Source organism: Lepus europaeus, chromosome 12 (genome assembly GCF_033115175.1).
Source record: "Lepus europaeus isolate LE1 chromosome 12, mLepTim1.pri, whole genome shotgun sequence".
NCBI lineage: Eukaryota > Metazoa > Chordata > Mammalia > Lagomorpha > Leporidae > Lepus > Lepus europaeus.
In genome coordinates, this window is record NC_084838.1 from 82168480 (window position 1) to 82191596 (window position 23117).

The 23117-nt window shown below is 38.3% G+C and overlaps 1 protein-coding gene across 1 annotated transcript in view; it reads right to left on the bottom strand.

Moving 5' to 3' along the window:
- Positions 1–244: 244 nt before the first annotated feature.
- Positions 245–23117, bottom strand: part of CARNMT1 (carnosine N-methyltransferase 1) — a 54937-nt gene continuing 32064 nt past the window's right edge. The window contains exons 4-8 of the mRNA XM_062208427.1: positions 17451–17591; positions 15316–15494; positions 13473–13586; positions 3639–3742; positions 245–2981 (exon numbers count right to left, since the gene is read on the bottom strand). Coding sequence (XP_062064411.1) covers positions 2880–2981; positions 3639–3742; positions 13473–13586; positions 15316–15494; positions 17451–17591 — 640 coding nt within the window. The 3' untranslated portion in view covers positions 245–2879. The remainder of the gene's footprint in view (positions 2982–3638; positions 3743–13472; positions 13587–15315; positions 15495–17450; positions 17592–23117) is intronic.

Genomic DNA, 23117 nt, shown 5'->3' on the forward strand with positions numbered 1-23117 from the left:
CCAAGTGGTTTGTCTGAGGTGATGAACCATGCTTATCCTACTATGGCTGGTGCTGGGACTCCTTTCTACTGTTTTCCTTTATAGTTCTTTTTCTATTATTTTACAAACTAAAGATCAAGATTAATCTTTTTTCCATTTGTGTACTCCAATCTCATTACAGTGAACTTGAATGAAACAAAGTGAAAATAGTTAGCATAAAGCCTGGCATACTCAAAGGAAAAATATTCTTATTACTCACTTTCTAGGAGTGTACAAAAAATAGGCCAAAGGATTCAAAGTGTATGTGCTCCATCAATTAAAATTTCCACATCTGTAAGTTATAACTAACTTAGATGGAAACAACCAAGCAAATATAGTTTCATAGCAATTGGCAGACTTTAATATTCAAGAAGAATTAAATCCATCGTACACATTAAAAATACAGGAAATTTCATGCAGACATGAAGCTTCCAATTCAGCCTTTGTGGCAACTTTTTGAATTAGTTACATATAAATACAGTACACTTTACAGTTCCCAAACTTCATAATTTTTATCCTGTGATTTGTAGAGCTTCTCTTTATGTTGTATATATATATATATACACACACACATATATATATATACCATCTTGTCCACTTGATTAACATATCTAAATATGCATCATTTCAGAATAAAGAAAATGTTTTAAAAAAGCAAGCACAATAACCTATCTCCTCCCACTTTATGAAAATTGAAGCTTTTGTGTGTAAAGTTAATTTAAGGGAAAAAAAATTTTAAGGCTCACACACTTTAGTAGCTAGGATTAAACATAAGAAATGAAAAATTAAATAAATCCTCCAGTGACACTTCTAATATTGACTGATTCTACCTTTTCAAGTTTAGAATATATAAACTGAAAAAGCTGTAAGAAAGAGATGCAAATTTATGTAGAACATTTAAAAAATATTCATGTGAGAAATTAAAAGCAAATTAATGATTTCAGAACTAACTAAAATATTATATAATTTAGAAGTGTAAGTAACATTGTTAAAGAAATCACCTGATAGCAAAATAATTTTAATTAATAAAACCAGCCCACCAGTGCCAACTTGTTTTTTCTATGTGAGAAAAACAAAGATCATCTGTTTTGATACAGTTGTAAAAAAGAAATAGTAGCCAATGAATAAAAAGCACTTCTAAATCACTCAAAAACAGCGTGCAATACTTTTCATTCAATGGATGTTTTTTAAAACTTTGTTTCTTTTATGATTTAAGAGAAAAAGATTTTCCCTTAATTTCAAGTTCATTCATACAGGTAATGAGAATTCACACCAAACGAACATCTGCCACGTACTGAGGGACACATAAATGAGAAATAGTTTTTAAAATTCCCTAATTCGACAAGTCACATGGAACCCTGTTGTGCATGGTGGGAGTGAGGATCATAAAACTTCCCTCACTGTATGCAGACACAGGTCCCCACCCCCACTAGTAAGATGCCACCTCCAATAGTAACTCCCTATCCTAAGTGACAACAAAGCTCTAAAGATTTACAAGTAAGTGTTCTTATTAAAACATGACAATTATGTTACAAGCACATTATTAAGTCCATCTAATCCAAATTGCCACAGAAGTCCTTTAAAGCAATCACAATAATCTGTGAAAATATTCAAGAAAAGTTATTCCTTTCCTCCAAGAAAAGGTTAAAACATTAGTCATCTCTACTTTTCAAGCTACTGGAAACGGAATAATGAACATTTAAAAAATAATAATAAAAAGGAAAACTCCCTCCAATAAAGATCTGCTAGAGGTAGAAATTTAAAGCAGCATACACTGTTTAAGCTCCATCAATCAGGGAACAAAATGGTGTTAATCTGAAATTACCTTAATGTCTGCTGCTTACAATATTGAAGACACAGACCATGGATTGTAATTTATCCCTGAATTTCATATTCAAAATTTCCTTACATTAATACCATTATGATAGTTTTTACTAGTATATAATTGTTTTAACAGAAAAGTGCTTGTTTTCATAATCCAGATAATCTAAATACATTATTGTAAACATCACACTGACAAACTCTGTATTCATTTAGTTTGAAACTATATATTTCAAATGGGCAGATTTTATTTTTATTTTCTCAGCTTCCTAATACTACCTTTAAAAAAGCTTCTGTGACTCATTTATAATATTGAGCTCTCATACATTTCAAAGTGATCCATTATGAATATGTGTTCATCAAGCGTTCAGTTTAGTGTGGCTAAAAAACTTAATTTCTCAGTTACCTGAATGCAGTTTACTGACTTGTGATGTTATTAAATTTAGCATCTCATGAAAATGAAATTTTTTATGCTTCTCTAAGTTCCACTGAGCTAGCAAAAATAATTTGAATGATAAAAGAATCACATCTTTTATGTATAGATTGCTTAGGTCCAAATGAACAGAAGTCCCAATAACAGATGCTGAATGTGACAGAAATATCTTGACTCTGCCAAAATAACTCCAATGCAAAAAGACAAACACACACACACACCAAAAAAAAACAAAAGAGAGAGAAAGATATTATTATGTAGACTTCAATACGATTAGTCAATAAGATGGCAGACTTGCAATGGATATAGCTTCAAGAAGACACTGGAGATTAGAATTTTTCCACTCAAAGACCTGAACTTCAAGGAAAGTATACTTGAAGACATTTCCTCCATATTACTTATGTAGTACAAATCTGCATGGCATAGTATATTTCTGAAAAAGCAATAGACATATTAAGAAAATAGACACTATTTCTAAATTTTGTTAGGAATAAGAAGGCACCACTGATTTGAGGTTTTGTCCTGTCATCACTGATAGTTGATTTTGAGTTGTTTATTTCAGCCTTTTCTTATTAGACTTTTTTCTGAGTAATGTAACTTAAGACCATTATTGCGGCTTACGGACCACAAACAAGACACATTCGTAGTAGTATTTCATCATAGATAGATCATTCACAGTATACGTTGACAAGACAGATTCTTTTTCCACCTGCAATGCAAACAATAATGATCATGATGACAATGATAACACCACCAACACACTGAGCACTTAAATAGTAGGCACCATTTCAAGTATATATTCCATACAACTATCCCCATAACACTGCTACTATTAGTAATCCCTCTTTACAAAGGACAGGTTATATAAGTTGTTTTGTCATACCAATAATATGTGGTAGAACTGGGATTCAAACTAAAGAAGTCTAACTGTTGAGCCTGAACTCAACAGTTTTGCTTTATTCCTCAAAACTGAAACACATAGCCATTGTATCATAAAAACTTCCTTTAATGCACATGATTAAAAAAATTAAGCAGAAGAGGACATAGGACAATATTCCTTCTACATTTGTCCTCCCATACCTATGTTTCTCCAGATCCTAGTTTACTTGGTATCTATCAGTGAGACTCTATAAAAGCCAATATTACAAGGATCAATTATTATTTACTGAAATGCTATTTCACTAGGGATGATAGTTTCCCTTTTACATATACATTAACCCAAATCATTATAATTCTAGACTAAGTAATATCCTTACTTAATGGTTGAGAAAAGAAAAAGGTTAAGAAAGGTCAGAAGCTGCCATGATATTTATTACTCATATAATTTTTAAGGTAAAACTCTGGCAATACTTCATACCATCCTTACCTCTACTTGGAATCCATATTGCAGAACGACGTTCTTTATATCCTCATAGCTCAATTCTATGGAAAGTTCATTTGCCAAATTTTCAAAGTGGTACAAAAGAGGCCCTGTGGTTTAAACATACTGGGAATGAACTGCTTGAATGAGCGTGCACTAATAGCCACGTTAGACTGAACTGCAAACTGAATAATAAATTGGGTAGTAGATGAGACAAAAAGGAAATAAAGAACTTTTAAATTGCTGAGGACACTCATCCAGACCTCTGAAACTTTAGCCCAATAACTGAAATCTGGGAGCTGAGTTTACACTTGGAGCAAGGCCCTCTGGTACAGCTGGCCTTGCACTATGATTGTTCAAGTCACGGGCCTTCACCTGGGACTCTTCGGTTACTGAAGGAGTAGCTGAATCAGAATGCTGAATCCCCAAATTCCAGTCTATGAGTGATCTTCAAAAAGCTCATAGAAAATTTGTAAATTCATAGTATGAAAAAACTATGTATGGATTTCAAGATTTTTGGTAACAAAATTAAATGGTACTGACTTAGCACATGTGACATGCATTCTGCCAAAACAGAAACAAGAACAAACATGCTAATTATGGCAAAACTTGAAGCAAAGAAGGTGATACCACTTTTATAAAAAGTTTACAGGGTCGGCCGGCGCCGTGGCTCAACAGGCTAATCCTCTGCCTAGCGGTGCCGGCACACCGGGTTCTAGTCCCGGTCGGGGCACCAATCATGTCCCGGTTGCCCCTCTTCCAGGCCAGCTCTCTGCTGTGGCCAGGGAGTGCAGTGGAGGATGGCCCAAGTGCTTGGGCCCTGCACCCCATGGGAGACCAGGAGAAGCACCTGGCTCCTGCCATCGGATCAGCGCGGTGCGCCGGCCGCAGTGTGCTACCGCGGCAGCCATTGGGGGGTGAACCAACGGCAAAAGGAAGACTTTTCTCTCTCTCTCTCACTGTCCACTCTGCCTGTCAAATACATAAATAAATAAATAAAAATAAATAAATAAAGTTTACAGAGTCAATGACTCAAAGAAGTCAGCAGTATAAACATGGATACCTCATGAAGTTTCTTCTTTATGTGATAAAAACATTCTAAAATTGATTGTGGTGATAGCTGCACAACTCTGAACATAAAAACCACTGGATTTCACACATTAAGAGTGAATGTATGGGGCCGGCACTGTGGCATAGCAATTAGAACCGCTGCCTGCAGTGCCAGCATCTCATATAGGTGCCGGTTTGAGTACCTGCTGCCCCACTTCTAATCCAGCTCTCTGCTATGGCCTGGGAAAGCAGCAGAAGATGGCCCAAGTTTTTGGGCCCCTGCACCCACGTGGGAGACCCGGAAGAAGCTCCTGTCTCCTGGCTTTGGATTGGCGCAGCTCTGAACTTTGCGACCATCTAGGGAGTGAACCAGTGGATGGAAGACCACTTTGCTCTCTCTGCCTCTCTGTAACTCTGCCTTTCAAATAAATAAATGAATAAATCTTTTATATAAGTCTATATGGGGCTGGTGATGTGGCATAGTGGGTAAAGCAGTGCTGGCATCCCATATGGGCACCGGTTTGAGTCTCGGCTGCTTCACTTCCTATCCAGCTCTCCGCTATGGCCTGAGAGAAGTGGAAGATGGCTCAAGTCCTTGGGCCCCTGCATCCATGTGGGGGACCTGGAGGAAGCTCCTGGCTTCGGATCAGCACAGCTGCAACCGCTGCGGCCAATTGGGGAGTGAACCAGTGGATGGAAGATCTCTTTCTCTGCCTCTCTTTCTCTGTGTAACACTGACTTTCAAGTAAAATAAATAAATCTTTTAAAAAAAAAAATCTATAGACACAGACAAATACCTATATATTTCCTACCCTTGTCTGCTGAAAAGGCCTAGAAGCAACATTACTCCAGTGGAAGAACCAAGATTTTCATTTCTATATTTTCATTCCCAACTAAAAGGAACCAGGGATCTTTGGAATACCTGGTTTATTTCAGGGCTAGAAAGACAAGGTACAATATATGGTTGTGTCAGAAAGGAGGCATCAAATAGTGATGGGGATATATCAAAAGGAAAACAGCCAGCTTTAACAGGTCTCACTTGATAAGCATGGGACAAGTTGATGTAAACCATTTATATCCATAAGGCTCTAAAAGTTCTAGTTAAGACAGACTGTTAGACTTGATAATGAAACAAAATTTCACTGTATGCAGTTTATAAGAACAAATCTAAAATATGAAAACAAAGGTACAGAAAAGACTTAAGGGATAAAAAAGCATATACTATATAATTACTAAGTAAATAGAGCTCATGTAGCTATACTGACTTGCACACTCCAAGATAGAAGCATGGCTTGCAGGTATGCAAAGCAAAGAGCTGGAAATCAAAATCCATCAAAAAAGTTTGAGACAAGGTAGAAAAGGGTGGGGGCTAGGGGGAGGCTGGTGGTCACTGCCTAACCATTTTCCAGTATCTTGCTTTCTGTCTTCATTTCACCCTAATACTCCATGAAGTCATACTTTCTTAAATTGTAGTTTCCTATATACTTTTTCCAGTAAGGTGAACTTAGACTCCCACCTGAGCATGGAGTGAGAATGTGTACCAAGTAAGTATTTTGTTTACTTGGCTACAAAGGGATCACACATCATATACTAATTTTCAACCTAAGTTTTTTTTACACAGTACCTTATTTACTAAGATTATTCTAGGTAAAGTGGTTCTCTTACACTGTTTTCTGTTTGTAAAATTATCTACCTTTTCTTTTTTTTTAAATATATTCTTTTGTTGCTTGATGATATTCTTGCCATTATTTGCCAGTATATTTTATATCTTTTTATAGTTTTACTATCACTGTCTTGAGGTCTCAATGAGAGGAAATAACATGTTCATCTTTCACCTTTTATAACATGTTCATCTTCCACCTTTTATAGGAAATTTCTCATGTTTTCAAAAATTCTAAAATTTTATAATTTTTTTAAAGATTTATTTATTTATTTGAAAGTCAGAGTTAAAGAGGTAGAGAGAGAGAGAGAGAGAGAGAGGTCTTCCATCCACTGGTTCACTCCCCAGATGGTTGTAACAGCTGGAGCTGCGCCGATCCGAAGCCAGGAGCTTCTTCTGGGTCTCCCACGTGGGTGCAGGGGCCCAAGGACTTGGGCCATCTTCCACTGCTATCCCAGGCTATAGCAGAAAGCTGGATTGGAAGAGGAGCAGCTGGGACTGGAACCAGCGTCCATATGGGATGCCGGTGCTTCAGGCCAGGGTGTTAAACCATTGTGCCACAGCACCGGCCCCAATTTTATAATGTTGTAAAATCTGATGGAGCCCATTGTTCAGTATGTTTTACAAAGATCTCCTTTTGTACTTTAATCCATTAATTCTTCTAGATGTTAGTTACGTTTACTTTGCAAATTACATATCCTTCATTATCTCACTGGAAATGTGCATGTACTCTCTCACTTTAAAAGACATTATAAATGAAATGTATTTAAGGGGTACTGGTAATCAAGAAAAACAGGATTCCCAGGCATTCATGTACCCAAGATACATATGTATAACAGTTTCCTTGAAAAGCTCACAAATATTTTCTATTTAGAGAGTAATAAATAGTACCTCAAGTTCCTCTTAATTAAAGCATTTTTAAGTTAATAAGCCCTGCAACTCTAATTTCATCTAATTTTTGAAACATTTTCATTAGTTTTAATTCCAGTGCTATTTATGAGTATTCCAGAATGGCTGGCCATTACATTTCTCATTTATATTGATAATCTAGCCTGTATAAGCATGGTTAGAATAACATCATCCCTGAAAGGCTGACATACTCACAGTTCACAGAGAAAATTAAGCCTTCATGTCCACATGGGTGCAGCCAAAACCAGGGGAATGTTATGAATTTACCAATACAGATGCTCCTTTATCATGTTGCTTGGCAGCCAATCTCCCTAAACATTTTATTCCTTTTTTAAAAAATTTCAAAGAGTAGTTTCATTCACACAGAAGTCTGCTGTCTGCCAGGCTCGGTACCACATGAGTAGGAAGCATTAGATCCCTGCCCTCAGCAAGCTTAGAGATAAACAGGAGAAACAAAAACAAAAACATATGGGTGGTACACCTGGATGGTCCTCTATTACAAAAGATCTGTTCCTTGGGGTTACTCAAATTAGAAGCATCTTCTTATAAGCTAATTTCTGTTTCTGGGACCATTCATTCCCCTAATAATAATTTACAAATTCTCAAATTAGTCTACATTCCTCATTCTCTCTCTCCTCTTTAAATAAAGAGTATGTAAGCTTCTGAATCATTTTGAGAAAGTAAGTAATCACATCACACTCCTGTAACGTTTTTTAACCCCTTTGCATAATAATAAATATGCATTTCTCCTAACTAAAACTTTTCCTAAAATATGAACACGAGGGGCTGGCGCCCTGGTACACCAACTTAATCCTGTCTGTGGGCACCGGCATCCCATATGGGTGCCAGGTTCTAGTCCTGGTTGCTCGTCTTCCAGCCCAGCTCTCTGCTGTGGCCTGGGAGAGCAGTGGAGGATGGTCCAAGTGCTTGGGCCCCTGCACCAGCGTGGGAGACCAGGAGGAGGCACCTGGCTCCTGGCTTCGGATTGGCGCAGCTCCACACAGCTCCGGCCTTTACGGCCATTTGGAGAGTGAACCAAAGGAAGGAAGACCTTTCTCTCTGTCTGTCTCACTTCTGTAACTCTACATGCCAAATAAATAAATTTTTAAAAATTTAATAAAAAAAAATGAGCATGGGTGGTAATACCACAAAGTGAGAAACGCTTCAACAGATTCTGAGAACATAAAAGTGGAACATGGACTATTTAACCTAACCTGAAGGGTCACCTAAGCTGAGTGTTAAAGAATACACCAGAAACAACAAAGTGAAAACAGAGAAGAAAGACAATAAGCTTTCTAAGTCAGAAGATTGCATTTGAAGTCACAGAAGAGGTTGATTAAAAAACATGAAGCTGAGACTTCAGATAGAAGATAACAAAGGGCATTGTACACAATGCTGAAGAATTTAAATGGTCAAGAAAGCTAGAATTTTATGCAGGGAGTCTGACAGGAATAGATTTACATAGTGGAAAGAGCACTCTGGTGATAACATGGGGAACTGAAAGGGGCATGGAAGGTTGTAGACAATTCCAAGACAGGGACACCCTGTTAAGGAAACTACTGTAATGATTCTAATCCAGGTAAGCAATGATTAAGTTAGATCAGTAGTTCTCAACTGAAGGCATTTTTGCCCATTCCAAGGGACGGGGTTCCAATGTCTAAAAATATTGCTTAAAGATTATAATTTTAAAATTTTCATTATATTTGAAAGGCAGAGGACAGAGGTTGGGGGTAGGAGCAGGGGAACAGACAGTTGGAAGAAACATCTTCAGCTTATTCACTCTCTAAATGCCCACAACAGCCAGTGCTGGCTAAGACTGAAGCCAGGAGCCTGAACCATCTGGGTCTTCCACATGATGGCAGGACCAAAGTACTTGAGCCATCATCTGTTGCCTTCATTAGCAGGAAGCTGGGCTGGAAGCAGTGTAGGCAGGACTTCAACAAGTGGACATTCCAACTGGCAACTTAACCATTGTGCCACACCCCTGCCCCACAGACAGTTTTGTCACAACTTGAAATTATTACTGGATTCTAGTAGGTAGAGGCCAGAGAGGCTGCTAACCATCTTACGATGTACCAGACTCCCTGCTATCCCCATTTATGAGCCAGTCCCAAATGTCAATAGTGCAACAGCTGAAAAATCCTGGGACAGAAAGTGATTCAAGAGTATTAAAAAGAGGGGCCTGCACCGTGGCGTATTGGGTAAAGCCACTGCCTGTAGTACTGGTATCTCATATGGGCACCAGTTCGTCTTAGCTGCTTCACTTCCCATTCAGCTCCCTGCTCATGTGCCTGGGTAAGCAGTGGAGGGTGGTTCAAGCGCTTGGGCCCCTGCACCCAGGTGGAAGACCGGGAGGAAGCTCCTGGCTCCAGGCTTCAGATTGGCCCAGCTCCAGCCATTGCAGCCATCTGGTGAATGAACCAGCAGGTGGAAGATCTCTAACTCTGCCTTGCAAATAAATCAGTAAATATTTTTTTGAAAAAAGATACTAAAGGGGCCAGTGCTGTGGCGCAGCGGGTTAAAGCCCTGGCCTGAAGCACCAGCATCCTATATTGGCACCGGTTCTAGTCCCGGCTGCTCCTCTTCCAACCCAGCTCTCTGCTATGGCCTGGGAAAGCAGTGGAGGATGGCCCACGTCCTTGGGCCCCTGACCCACATGGGAGACCCGGAAGAGGCTCCTAGCTTCGGATCAGCGCAGCTCTGGCCATTGCAGCCATCTGGGGAATGAACCAGCGGATGGAAGACCTCTCTCTCTACCTCTCTCTGTAACTCTTTCAACATAAATAAATAAAATAAATCTTTAAAAAAAGTTACTAAAGAGCTTTAAGAGATACAATTTGCACATCAACTGGATGCAGACAGTGAGGGAAGAGGGATTTTATGGGCTGATTGGTGTATATTCCACATGTATATGCAGAAGTCCAGTTCCCAGTGAAAATATATTTGGAAGTAGGAATTCTAAGAAAGTAATTAAGGTAAAAGGAGGGCATAAGAGTGGAGTTCTAATCCAACAGGATTAGTGTCCTCATAAGAAGAGGACACAGAACTCATGATTTCTTGCTTTGTCCCTCTCCCCCTTGCCACCCACATAGGAGACCAGGATGAGTTTCAGGCATCTGGTTTCATTGCAGCCATTTGGAGAGTGAACCACTGAACAGAAGATCTTTATCTCTCTCCTCTCTGTCACTCTTTCAAATAAATAAAATAAACTGCCATAAGACTGGATAGGAGAAATATGGAGTAAATAATGAATGCGTGGCGTAACAGTGAAAAACACTAATAAGATACCTGGAACACACCAATATTTAAGGAAATTATTATTATTATTTTGTATTATTATTCTGTATTCTTTAACTTATACATGCAAAGGATTTTACTTGTAAAAAGTATTAACCTTCCAAATAAGGACTATGTTTCTCTTTTATTCTAACTCTATTAAGAATGAAAGCTCTCCTATTTGACTCCCAATTAACCAATGTTATTTATGTTGCCCATGACAGATCATAGCAACACCGCAGCACATCTAAATAGTGTTACCAAACACTATTCTTACGTGGAGCCAATTTTATTTTTTCAGACTGTTATTATTACATAACCTAATAAAACATTAGTAATCCAATAAAGTAAATGTTCAATAAAAGTTATTTCTGTGAAAATCAAGGCAAGTGCTTTGGAAATAGACAAAACCTTACCATAACTCAGTAACTAGTATCAAAAGTTTCAAATCACATAAATACAAGGTCATGGTAATGCTAAGTTATAAACTGACCTGGAGTATCCAAGAAATTTGCTATGGGCTACACGCCTGTCTCTGCCACATATAACCTACAGATCTTTTCTGCTAGTTACTTAACCCAAATTTCAGTTTCTTCACTATAAGATAATGCCATCTCAATACTCTTACAGAGTAGCTTTGATATTAAACAGAGTGCAAGGGGCTAACACAGTACCTAATTCACATTGAGCAAATAAATACCCAGCAGGTAATATTTTTTAATCATTACCTTTAAGTTTTCCAAAAGTTAAACTACTTTTAAAGAAGGTCTGAGGTTTGTTATATTTGTTCCTTATTTTGATGATTGCATTTTATAGCTGCATTCATCTGATCCTACAGAATTCTGAAGAAATGTTTGGAAATCACTTAACTACTACTTCTAGGTGTAGTCCTAAGGGCAAAATCTCTGTTAAAATAAGATCATTAAAAAGACTAGGTGGGGGCCGGCCCTGTGGCTCACTTGGTTAATCCTCCACCTACAGCGCCGGCATCCCATATGGGTGCCGGGTTCTAGTCCCGGTTGCTCCTCTTCCAGTCCAGCTCTCTGCTGTGGCCCAGGAGTGCAGTGGAGGATGGCCCAGGTCCTTGGGTCCTGCACCCGCATGGGAGACCAGGAGGAAGCACCTGGCTCCTGGCTTCAGATCAGCGCAGCGCACCGGCCGTAGAGGCCATTTGGGGGGTGAACCAACAGAAGGAAGACCTTTCTCTCTCTCACTGTTTAACCCTATCTGTCAAAAAAAAAAAAAAAAACTAGGTGATAGAACCAGCAACAAAACTATACCCATCCTGAAGAGGAAGGACTTAAAACAATGTATATGTTGGTGTTTTTATATAGTATGAAGACCCTCATCTTGCAAACCTTTATATTCTAACTTTGATGTCTTTTTAAAAATTATTTGAAAGACACATATATAAACAAAGAGATCTCCCATCTGCTAATTCACTACTTAGAAGCCAGTGACAGCCAAGGCTGGGCCAGGCAAAAGGAGCTGAGAACTCAATCCAGGAATTCCACATGGGTGGCAGGGACTCAAGTACTTTAGCCTTCACCTGCTGCCTTCCAGGGTGCTCATTAACAGCAATCTGGAACCAAGGGGAAACAGGACTTGATCAAACTTTGGGACTCCAATATAGGCTGTAGACTTCCCAAGTGGCATCTTAATTGCTGTGCCAAATGCTCATCCCTAGCTTTGATGTCTTTCTGAACATAGATTATATCTCATTGAAAAAGACATATATATTTACTTGATACTATCATTATACTCTCTTTGTGCTGAAGAGGAAACAACTGGCAATTTCCTTCAAACTAAATAAGAGGGCGATATCATATTTACCATTTAATTTCTAGCACTGAGCAGCAGGACGTAGTAAAAACGTTTTTTGCATAAATGGATATATATTCTTTCTAAAGCTCAAGGTAACCACAAAAAAGTTACCAACCCTACTCTTTTCCAAGATATGGATGTACTGGAGAGGATTTCATAGGAAGAGATATAATCTTTTCCCTCAAACAGGCAAAATAGAGGAATGATTACCCATTCAGACTAATAATTAATGTACTTTGAAAGTGAAATGTTTGAGACTTACCTAAACGTGAAACACAACTTTTGGCTCCCACTGCTTTTGAAGGCATCACCACTAGGATGCATTCTACAGAAAACCACAGAGGTTTTAAAACACATACAATGGGGCCCATGTAATGGGTTAAAGGGTCCTCTTCGATGCCGGCATCTAATATGGGTGCCAGCTTAAGTCCTGGCTGTTCACTTTTTTTTTTTAAAAGAGGTATTTATTTATTTGAAAGTCAGAGTTACAGAGAGAGAAGGAAAGGCAGAGAGAGAGAGGGGTCTTCCATCTGCTGGTTCACTCCCTTTTACCACAGTGGCCACAGTTGCGCCGATCCAAAGCCAGAAGCCTCCTTCAGGTCTTCTCATGTGGGTGTGGGGACCCAAGGACCTGTGCCACCTTCTACTGCCTTCCCAGGCCATAGCAGAATGCTGGATGGGAAGCGGAGCAGCCAGGACTCAAACTGGCGCCCATATGGGATGCCAACACTGCTGGCAGTGGCTTCACTTGCCATGCCACAGCACCAGCCCTAAAGCTGTTCACTTCTAATCCAGCTCCCTGCTAATGTGCCTGGGAGGGCAGTGGAGGATGCATGTGGGAGACCTGGGTGCAACTCCAGGCTCTTGGCTTTGGCCTGGCCGAGCTCTGGCTATTGTGGCTACTTGGAGAGTGACCAGTGGATGTTAGATCTTCTTTCTCTATTTCTCCTCTTGCCCCTTGTAACTCTGCCTTTCAAACGAATAAAACAAGAATCTTTAAAAAAAATACACATATAACTAAAACTTCCATGAACAATGGGTACTGTGAAGTTAGCAAATGTAAAACACCAGTAAGTACTCAGATTAATGTGTGAAATTTTAATAAATACTGAAGAACTTACCTAGATTTATCCAAATTCCACCTGGTTTGAGTATTTTCCATATTGTATCAATATAATCAATTACATTGTGAGCTGTATCTATGAAGAAACAGGTAGCAATACAGTCCCAGGTATCTAATCAAGAAAAGCAAATTATTGCATATGTTACATTATTCGCTTTTCCTCTAAACTCGTCAGTTACCTCTTAGTATTGATATTTTATTTAACTATAAGCATATAGAAGCCAAACTCCTCTGATCAACACTATGATAAATTAACCAAATAATCATTTATGTAAGATACTTTACTGTAATTTAAAAAAGGTTTTTTAATAACCTCATAATCAATCTGAAAATCATTTTTAACATATTATCACTAGATATCATTTCCAAATGATATCTGTAAGAGTTTTCATCATCTATTCAACTTCTAGCCTTCACCTAGAACCAAGCAAAACTAAACAGGCACTTGGACTCTAAATTCTGATTAAATTTGCATTTAAATTCTGTAAACTTTCAGAAAGACTGCAGACACTTACTGCCAACAGAGAAATGAATGAGAATGAAATATCTAAATATTCACAATGCAAGAAAATCACCTGGGAAAGGAGTGAGTACCTATTTCCTCACCATTCCGTTCTTCTGCAGCATTCTCTATACCCCCAAGATCTGTTTGCCTCTTCATGCTGAGGTTCTCTTTTAGTTTCTGCTCTTAGAAAAACTTCCCCTGGCCAGCGCCATGGCTCAACAGGCTAATCCTCCACCTAGCAGCACCAGCACACCGGATTCTAGTCCTAGTAGGGGCTCCGGATTCTGTCCCAGTTGCCCCGCTTCTAGGCCAGCTCTCTGCTATGGCCCGGGAGTGCAGTGGAGGATGGCCCAAGTCCTTGGGCCCTGCACTCCATGGGAGACCAGGATAAACACCTGGCTACTGCCTTCGGATCAGCGAGATGCGCCGGCCGCGGCGGCCATTGGAGGGTGAACCAACAGAAAAAGGAAGACCTTTCTCTCTGTCTCTCTCTCTCTCACTATCCACTCTGCCTGTCAAAAAAAAAAAAAGGAAAGCTTCCCCTGACAACTCTATACAAGAGGCCCCCAGTCACTCTGCACTCCTTCTACCCTACCTCATTTTTCTTCCTCACAACATTAGATTTACTTATAGCCTTGTTCCCTCTTCCTCTCTGCCTTTGTCCCTCCCTTCCTCTCCATTAGAATGTAAGTCCCATACGGACAAAGACATTTTTTGCTCACTGTTCACTTTTGAATGGCTAGACTATACCTGGTACTTAGTAGGTGTTCAACAAATTATCTGCTAAGTGAATGATCTTTGTGACCCCCACAGCATTGTTTTTCTTCTTCCTTTTCACTGCCAATCCCACCCCTCACCCTTCCCCATTATTATCTCCCTTTTCTAATATTTCACTCAAATATCTTTGGCAGTTTGCCATGCTGAAGTCCAAAATTTACAGGCTTCCACAAGGTACTTTTCTAGTTATATCCTCCAGCAATTTTTTTCCCTGGTAAGACTATCTATGCTACTGTCCCCAGTTACCTCATTCATTCTTACCTTTCTACATCTGTTTGTCTTGAATGCCATTCACCCTGTCCCTTCTTACACTGGCCTACTTTCATCTTTATTTCATTCATTACGCATCTGAACTCTGCTTCATGTTGTCTTGTATTAACAGATTCAACAGAGTTCAAGTTCCTTTATTTCTTTATAGTTCACATCACTTCCTGCTATGTGACCTTGAAAATAAACTACATTTATCACTGAGGTATACCTTATATCACAAATGGTGGCTTAGGATAAAATCAGCTCATTGCATTTAGAATAGAGACAAGATCTGTTGCTTTGGACTTACTGCATTCCGAATAAATCTCCTGAAAATCTCCTGCAGTCATAGAAAAGTTAGAACCAGGAGGAAGACTGTGGGGGTCAACATCAGGGAAAAAGATGGGTCGAATCTGATCAGCTGATCTCCGGTTATTGCTAAACTGATGGATCCAGGGATAAAGTTTGTATTTATTAATTTCAGAGCATCTGCAAAATATGAGCAAAAATTCAGTGTTAACTAAACATTTTGCCAAGAAAATCTAAACACTAAAATATAACTGAAGGTTTTATATAGTACCTATAGTGACACTACCACAACCCATCCGATTATCTGAAAATTTAAATATACATATAGATGAGCAACCAATCATGGATTGAAAGACAGAACAAAAATAAAAGTAAATTCAAGGGCTGGTGCTGTAGTACAGCGGGTAAAGCTGCCACTTGCGGTGCCAGCATCCCATATGGGTGCCAGTTGGAGTCCCAGCTGCTCCACTTCTGATCCAGCTCTCTTCTATGGCCTGGGAAAGCAGTAAAAGATGGCCCAAGTGGTTGGGCCCCTGTACCCGCATGGGAGACCGGGAAGAAGCCCCTGCTTCAGATTGGTTTAGTTCTGGCCATTGTGGCCATTTGGGGAGTGAACCAGCGGATGGAAGACTTCTCTCTCTCTCTCTGCCTCTCTGTAACTCTGCCTTTCAAATAAATAAATATTTAAAAAATTTAAAAAGGGGCTGGCGCTGCGGCTCACTAGGCTAATCCTCTGCCTGCAGCGCCGGCACATCGGGTTCTAGTCCCGGTTGCTCCTCTTCCAGTCCAGATCTCTGCTGTGGCCTGGGAAGGCAGTGGAGGATGGCCCAAGTGCTTGGGGCCTGCACCCACATGGGAGACCAGGAGGAAGCACCTGGCTCCTGGCTTTGGATCAGCGCAGCGTGCCAGCTGTAGCAGCCATTTTGGGGGGTGAACCAATGGAAGGAAGACCTTTCTGTCTCTCTCTCACTGTCTAACTCTGCCTGTCAAATAAAAAAATAAAAAATTTATAAAAATTCATTTCTGAACTTAAAACTCAAGTAAAAATAGTCCAACTAATTTTTAAAAAGTAATACTGGTGGCTGGCGCCGTGGCTCAACAGGCTAATCCTCTGCCTGCGGCGCCGGCACACCGGGTTCTAGTCCCGGTCGGGGTGCCGGATTCTATCCCGGTTGCCCCTCTTCCAGGCCAGCTCTCTGCTATGGCCCGGGAGTGCCGAGGAGGATGGCTCAAGTGCTTGGGCCCTGCACCCCATGGGAGACCAGGAGAAGCACCTGGCTCCTGCCTTCGGATCAGCGCGGTGTGCTGGCCGCAGCAGCAGCCATTGGAAGGTAAACCAACGGCAAAGGAAGACCTTTCTCTATCTCTCTCTCTGTCCACTCTGCCTGTCAAAAAAAAAAAAGTAATACTGGTTTCAACTAAGTTTGCTATCTCTTAATTTTTACAACCCTCAACTTTTTCCTTTCTCATCACTCCCCTAAAACTCATATTGCCATCAGAGACAACACATTCACGCAAGGCAGATATTTTCCTCTAACACCAGTTCTGGCTTACAAGTAACTCTTTTTCCCTATCTTACAAAGGAGGCTGCTGAAGTTCTGACAGATCTTTCTAACTTAATTATGTGAGCATACTTGGTCAATTTTTAAGAACTTGATTAAGGAAAATAGCTGTGACTGCTACAGTAAACTCTATCTCACTCAAGGAATAAAGAAATGATAAACCCTGGTCATTGCAGCCATTTGGGGAGTGAACCAGCAGATGGAAGACCTCTCTGTGTTTCCACCTCTCTCTGAAACTCTATCTTTCAATTAAATAAAATAAATCTTAAAAAAAAAAAAAAAGAACAAAGAGAATATACTCTTCCTTTATCAGTCTTAGGCTTGAAGATTCTATATAGAAATCATTTCAATTTCATAGAATTCCCAACTACTTTCTAAAGAGTCACTTATTCATCCTGTTTCAACTAGACAATTGGCTTAAGTGGTAATTTATATATGAATTGATTTTAAACATTTTTGATATGCATTGTAATCAAACACTGTGAAATTATCTTCAAATTCAGAATGTTCAAAAATAGGCAAGTCAATCTGATTCTGAGAAATTACTATTTCCAGCAAAAAATAAATTAAATACCTGTTGAGTACAAAGTTGGAAGAAAAGAGCATAAAAAAACTCCATTCATTTCCTTGACAAGCATAACCTAGCATAGCTATTTCCCAGGCCAGTCTTCCTAGTCCAGCACCAGGTACCAGAATAGTTACTTTAGAAGGATCCCTGAAATGAAATAAGGCAATTATGTCCAACCCCTCATACAAAAAAAATTATAAAAAGAAAGACAAAATCCACATTTACAACTAAAAGCTTAATCATCTGATAATAAGCTCCCTAAGATACTGACTTCCTAAAATTGAGAAATACTTTGTTTGGATATAGGTGTAGAGTTTTACCCACTGAAATTTATTTTTCAGAAAAAAAGGAGTCACTGTCTATCAGAAGACTTACAAAGTTACTCATATTCCTAACATTTTCCACCTGAAAGACTCTCTTAGGAAGACAAATCATTCCAAAGTGATCCCAATTATACAGGAACAACTTGAACAAAATTATTTCATCAAAACAAAATTTTGTTTCTAAATTTTATATGTAATACAATCATTTATATAAATAATCATTAAATATATGTAGATTTTAATACATCAGGTGTACCTCTAAAGCCTCCTATACTCCAGTCACCAGAAGCTGTATGGGGGACATTTTCATGGAGAAAATGGGAGCTGCCTTCTAACCGAGAAAACATGATGGCAAACCAGAGGAACATAACCAAAGTGATCTTTATCAGCATTGCATTGCAATCATATTTCCCTTGCTTAAGATCTGCCATTCCTCTTTCAAACTGTGAAAAGCCTTAGCAAGCCAAGGCCTCTTATCAGGAATTCTAGCAAATCAAAATAATCCCAAGAAAAGTAAAATTATACTTTTTATAGGGAAATATGTATAATCAGCTGGCACTCTATCAATTAAAAAGAAATATTCCTATTTAATTTCCAAAATTTGGGTCTCAAATGAAATCCAATTTCCAAATCTAACCCACTTAAAATTATTTTTATCTTTAAATTACATGGTCTTTAAGTTGGCATGTTCAAACAGCAACAGGATATTTTACTAGCAGTAGCCCATGTGATAATCTTTGCATATCCTACTTCAAACAAAAAAACCAAATGGTATTATGGGACTTTTGAAAATTCAGTCTATGCATACAGTACTTATATTTGTTCCTATGAAAATCTATCTAGTATTTTTCATTGTTGAATTGTGTACATATCCCTCCCCCCACCAAAAAAGGGGAAATTCGTCCTCAAAATATTTTCTGACAAACAGACCTATTAGGATTGGTCTGATTATCCTTTAGTACTTGATAAGGAAAAAATTATGGCGAGAAGCCATGAAATAGTGTATAAAATAAGACTGCCTTCTTCTCATTCCAAAATTATAAAGTTTGTGTATGTGAATTTTGATTTTAATGAAGAGAATGGATACATCTCACTTTTTTCAGATCTACCTAAATTGATCATCTAACATATATATATCATAAGTATATGATATATATTTAATGTTGAGACTTGAAAAAAAATCCTAGCTCTAGGACTCTGTGCTCCACGTGTAAGGAGCTAACATAATGGTAGCCCATCCAGGCCTCCTTTGCACATTCTACTTGCTACCAGACCTGTGTCTCTGTTTCCACTTGCCCTATCAAAGCATGTATTTCCACCTCCAATCCAAGTGGCTGTTCCCAGCTTACAGCTTAAAAAAATTATTTAAAGGGGATGGCACTGTGGTGTGCAATACTGGCGTCCCATATAGGCGTGGGTATATATTCCAGCTGCTCCCCTTCAGATCCAGCTCCCTGATAATGGCCTGGGAAAAATAGCCAGAAACTGGCCAGTGTTGGGCCCCTGCCACCCACGTGGAGACCCAGATGAAGCCCCTGGCTCCTGCCTATAGCCTGCCCCAGTGCCAGTCACAATGAATAAACAAATAAAAGATACGCCCCCCCCCTTTTGACATTCAAGATAAAGAAATAAATCTTTAAAATAATTATTTAATCAAAGAAATGCAACAGAAAATAAAAGGATTGGGAAATTCACAGTCTAAAAAAAAAGCCAGTAACCAATTTCAGAATGGCTGATGAGTAAAAAAATTCCTTGCAGAAATCAGAAATCATGCTAACCTCAAGGGAAATTATGCTAAAAATGGTACTAATAATTATTTTGGTAACTTATAGAAAGTTAGCTTTATGACTACTCTAAATATCGTCTCCCTATACTAATCAGAACTATAAAACTCTCTACTCCCACCTTATGGCAGATATATATACTAACAGCACCCTGTATAAAACCATTATTAAAAGGCTATTACCAAGCTATCAAACACAGAATATACCAAAGCTTTGTTTTTAAAAGAATTAGCAGACTACTACATATATGCCAACTGCACTATGACAGAAAGCATTTCAGTAGGCATGTAAAGAGACATTAAAACAAGCCTTCTAGAACTCTGGAAAGAAAACAAACAAACAAATGAGAACCAGGTAAAGGATGAGTGAATTGGAAATAATTTTCCCCTAAACCTTTTCTTAACTAATTTTTTTTTCCCATTGGGCCTTTATAATAAGGGATATTAAGCACATAATGGAAAGTTCCTCTATAATGTTTATGAAACTAAAGTACCATAAATGGTAATTCCTGTTATGAATCCCTACAAAGACTAGGACATTTATATGGAGAATAAAAGAAACACAAATCTAAGTATAGACGATAATGGTGAGATGACCATAAACCAGGCTGAAACTTTAAAAGCAGGAATAAAGAGGCATACAATATGTGGCTTAGAAATCAAATGTTGCCTGCTTGACATTCTTAACAAAAATGAGCATACAAATTAGTTCACTGAAAAGGTACAAATATTGCAAAGCAATAGATTTACTAAAAATGTGACAACTCTCATAATAGGGGGCGGGCATACTTAAGCAGTTTATTCAAGGCAAACTAGAACAGGGAAAGATATACCTTTAGGTTGAACACAGAAAGCCTATGTATTGGAAGAGGGCAGAGTGTGTTTGCATCACCCTTTCTGCTCCAACAATTTTACTAACAGTAAATGCAGTTCTTAATAGAGGTTTACTTTATGGTATACAGAATGATCTTTGCATTACAGTAGTACTAGAAAACTCTAACACAAAAGACTTTCTCCTGTCATGTCAACATACTGACACTTAGCTGATCCCTGGTAGCAGAAGTGTGTATCCAACTAAGCACTAAAAGTGGTTCTCTGACAGCTACTGGCTGGCTGCCCAATGCAGAGATTTTTGAACATTTAAAACTACAAATTAAAATGTTGTTAATGCAAAATAAAATCAGATTTATAAGATAATATAAAAATGAATGCAAAACATGGTAATTATTTTAGTTTTTTTATATTGGTTACATGTTGAAATAATATTAGGATAATATAATATTGGATACATTGGGTCATTAAAATATATTATCAATTTTTTTTCTTTTTTTTTTATTAAACATTTATTTAATGAATATAAATTTCCAAAGTACAGCTAATATATTATCAATTTTACCAGTTTATATTTTTATGCGGTTACTGGAAAATTCAAAATGACACATGTGCCTTGCATTTGTAGACTGTACCGTTTCTCTTAACTGGTGTAAACACATATCATAAAATATTACACTGAGCAAAAAATGATTTTGAAATGACAACAAACCATAAAATAAACCTTAAATGGATACAGTGTTACTTAGGAGTACACAAACATCTAGTTAATGTAGAAATACAAGGTTTGAATAACAAAATAACAAATGATTATCTCAAAAGGGAGAAAGGAAGTACTTGACATGATTTAGAGTAAAAATTAAACAAACTTGAAGCAAATATGTAAAATATCAAAGTCTAATAGAGCTTAATGTTGAAAATTTTTATTGTTTTAATTTATAACCCATGGAAAATGGGTAATCGGTAGCGTCAAGTACCTTCAAAAGTATGTGCCAAACTTACCTCTTCATCCACTGCCAATATTTATTTCAGTTATACTTCTCACTGATCCCAGAAAAGATTTTGTTTTAATCTATAGAGCTCCTACACACTCACAAAAACTCAAGTTTAAATTATTACCTTCTTAGTACAAATATTCACCTCATCTGTCTTTTCCAAATATCTCAGGCACAATCAATGTTTTCTATATTTTTTTCATATACTTCTATTAGTTTACACACAAAGCTCTTTCCTTTGTTTCTCTCTTTAATACAAGAGTCAGCAATTGTGGGCCATAGGCCAGTCACTATTTTTGTAAATAAATCTTTACTGGAACACAGCCATGCCCAGTCACACTTAAGTATTGTTATGGGGGCATTTCTATGACATCAGAGCAAAGTAGTCCCCACAGAGACCCTACTACCTGCAAAGCCTGATGTATTTACTGCCTGGCATCATAAGAAAAAAATCTACAGACCCCTGATTTAATGTACCTTGAAAGTCCAATTTCATTTCATGATTGTCCCATAATTTATCAAAATTGCCCAATTAAGCTTAATTAAGCAATTTAGGTTATTTTCAGTCTTTGTCTATTATAACTAATATACTTAGTATAATTTCTATATTCAGAAGTCTATCTATAGAACAGTTTCCCCAAAGCTGAACTGCAAGGATCAATATATGTATTGGAATTATGACAAATATTGCCAAACTTCCCTCTCTAAAATTTTTACCCACTTTCACTGATAATTATATAACTTTCAAAGCTGTGCAATGCATAAAGGAAGTGAAAATGGCATCTTAATATGGTTTCAGGTTTGCATCACCTTGTAAACTGGAGCATCTTGGGGAGGGGACATAAACTTTTTTTTTTAAGACTTATTTATTTATTTGAAAGTCAGAGTTACACAGAGAGAGGAGGCAGAGAAAGAGAGAGGTTTTCCTTCTGATGGGTCACTCCCCAATTGGCTGCATTGGCTGGCGCTGTGCCAATCCAAAGGCGGGAGCCAGAATCCGGCTTTTTTGGGTCTCTCACGCGGGTGCAGGGGCCCAAGGACTTGGGCCATCTTCTACTGCTTTCCCAGGCCACAGCAGAGAGCTGGATCAGAAATAGAGCAGCTGGGTCTCAAATCGGTGCCCATATGGGATGCTGGTGCTTCAGGCCAGGGCTTTAACCCGCTGCGCCATAGTGCCGGCCCCAACATAAACTATTTACACCATATTTTTCTCATTTTTTTCTACTGGGATATTAATTATAAATTATTATTTTGATTTGAAAGAATTGTGAAATGGAACCTCTTTTAACAATCCTTTCAGATTAAAATTAAGAATACAAATTATAATTTTTAGTCAAAAATGCTTCTTTATGAAGTTGAGTATTTTTTGTAATACCCAACCATGTAAAAGAAAAATGTGTATTCAACTAGTCAGGAGTATATTGGTATCTTCTCAGAGTATGTTGAAATGTGAAGAAATAATAGATTTTTCTCCAAACAAGATATCCCTTCATTCTTCTAAAGTCAAAACAGCTAATAGACTTAAGGTCTAAAAAATTGTGTCGACATTGTAGTATACAGGTTAAGCCACCGCTTGCAACACTTGCATCCTGTATGAGAATGTGAGCTTGAGTCCTGGCAACTCCACTTCCAATTCAGCTTCCTGCTATCTGGGAAGGCAGTGGAAGATGGCACAAGTACTTGAGCACCTGCCACGCAACTGGGAGACTAGGATGGAGTTCCTGGCTCCTGACTGCAGCCT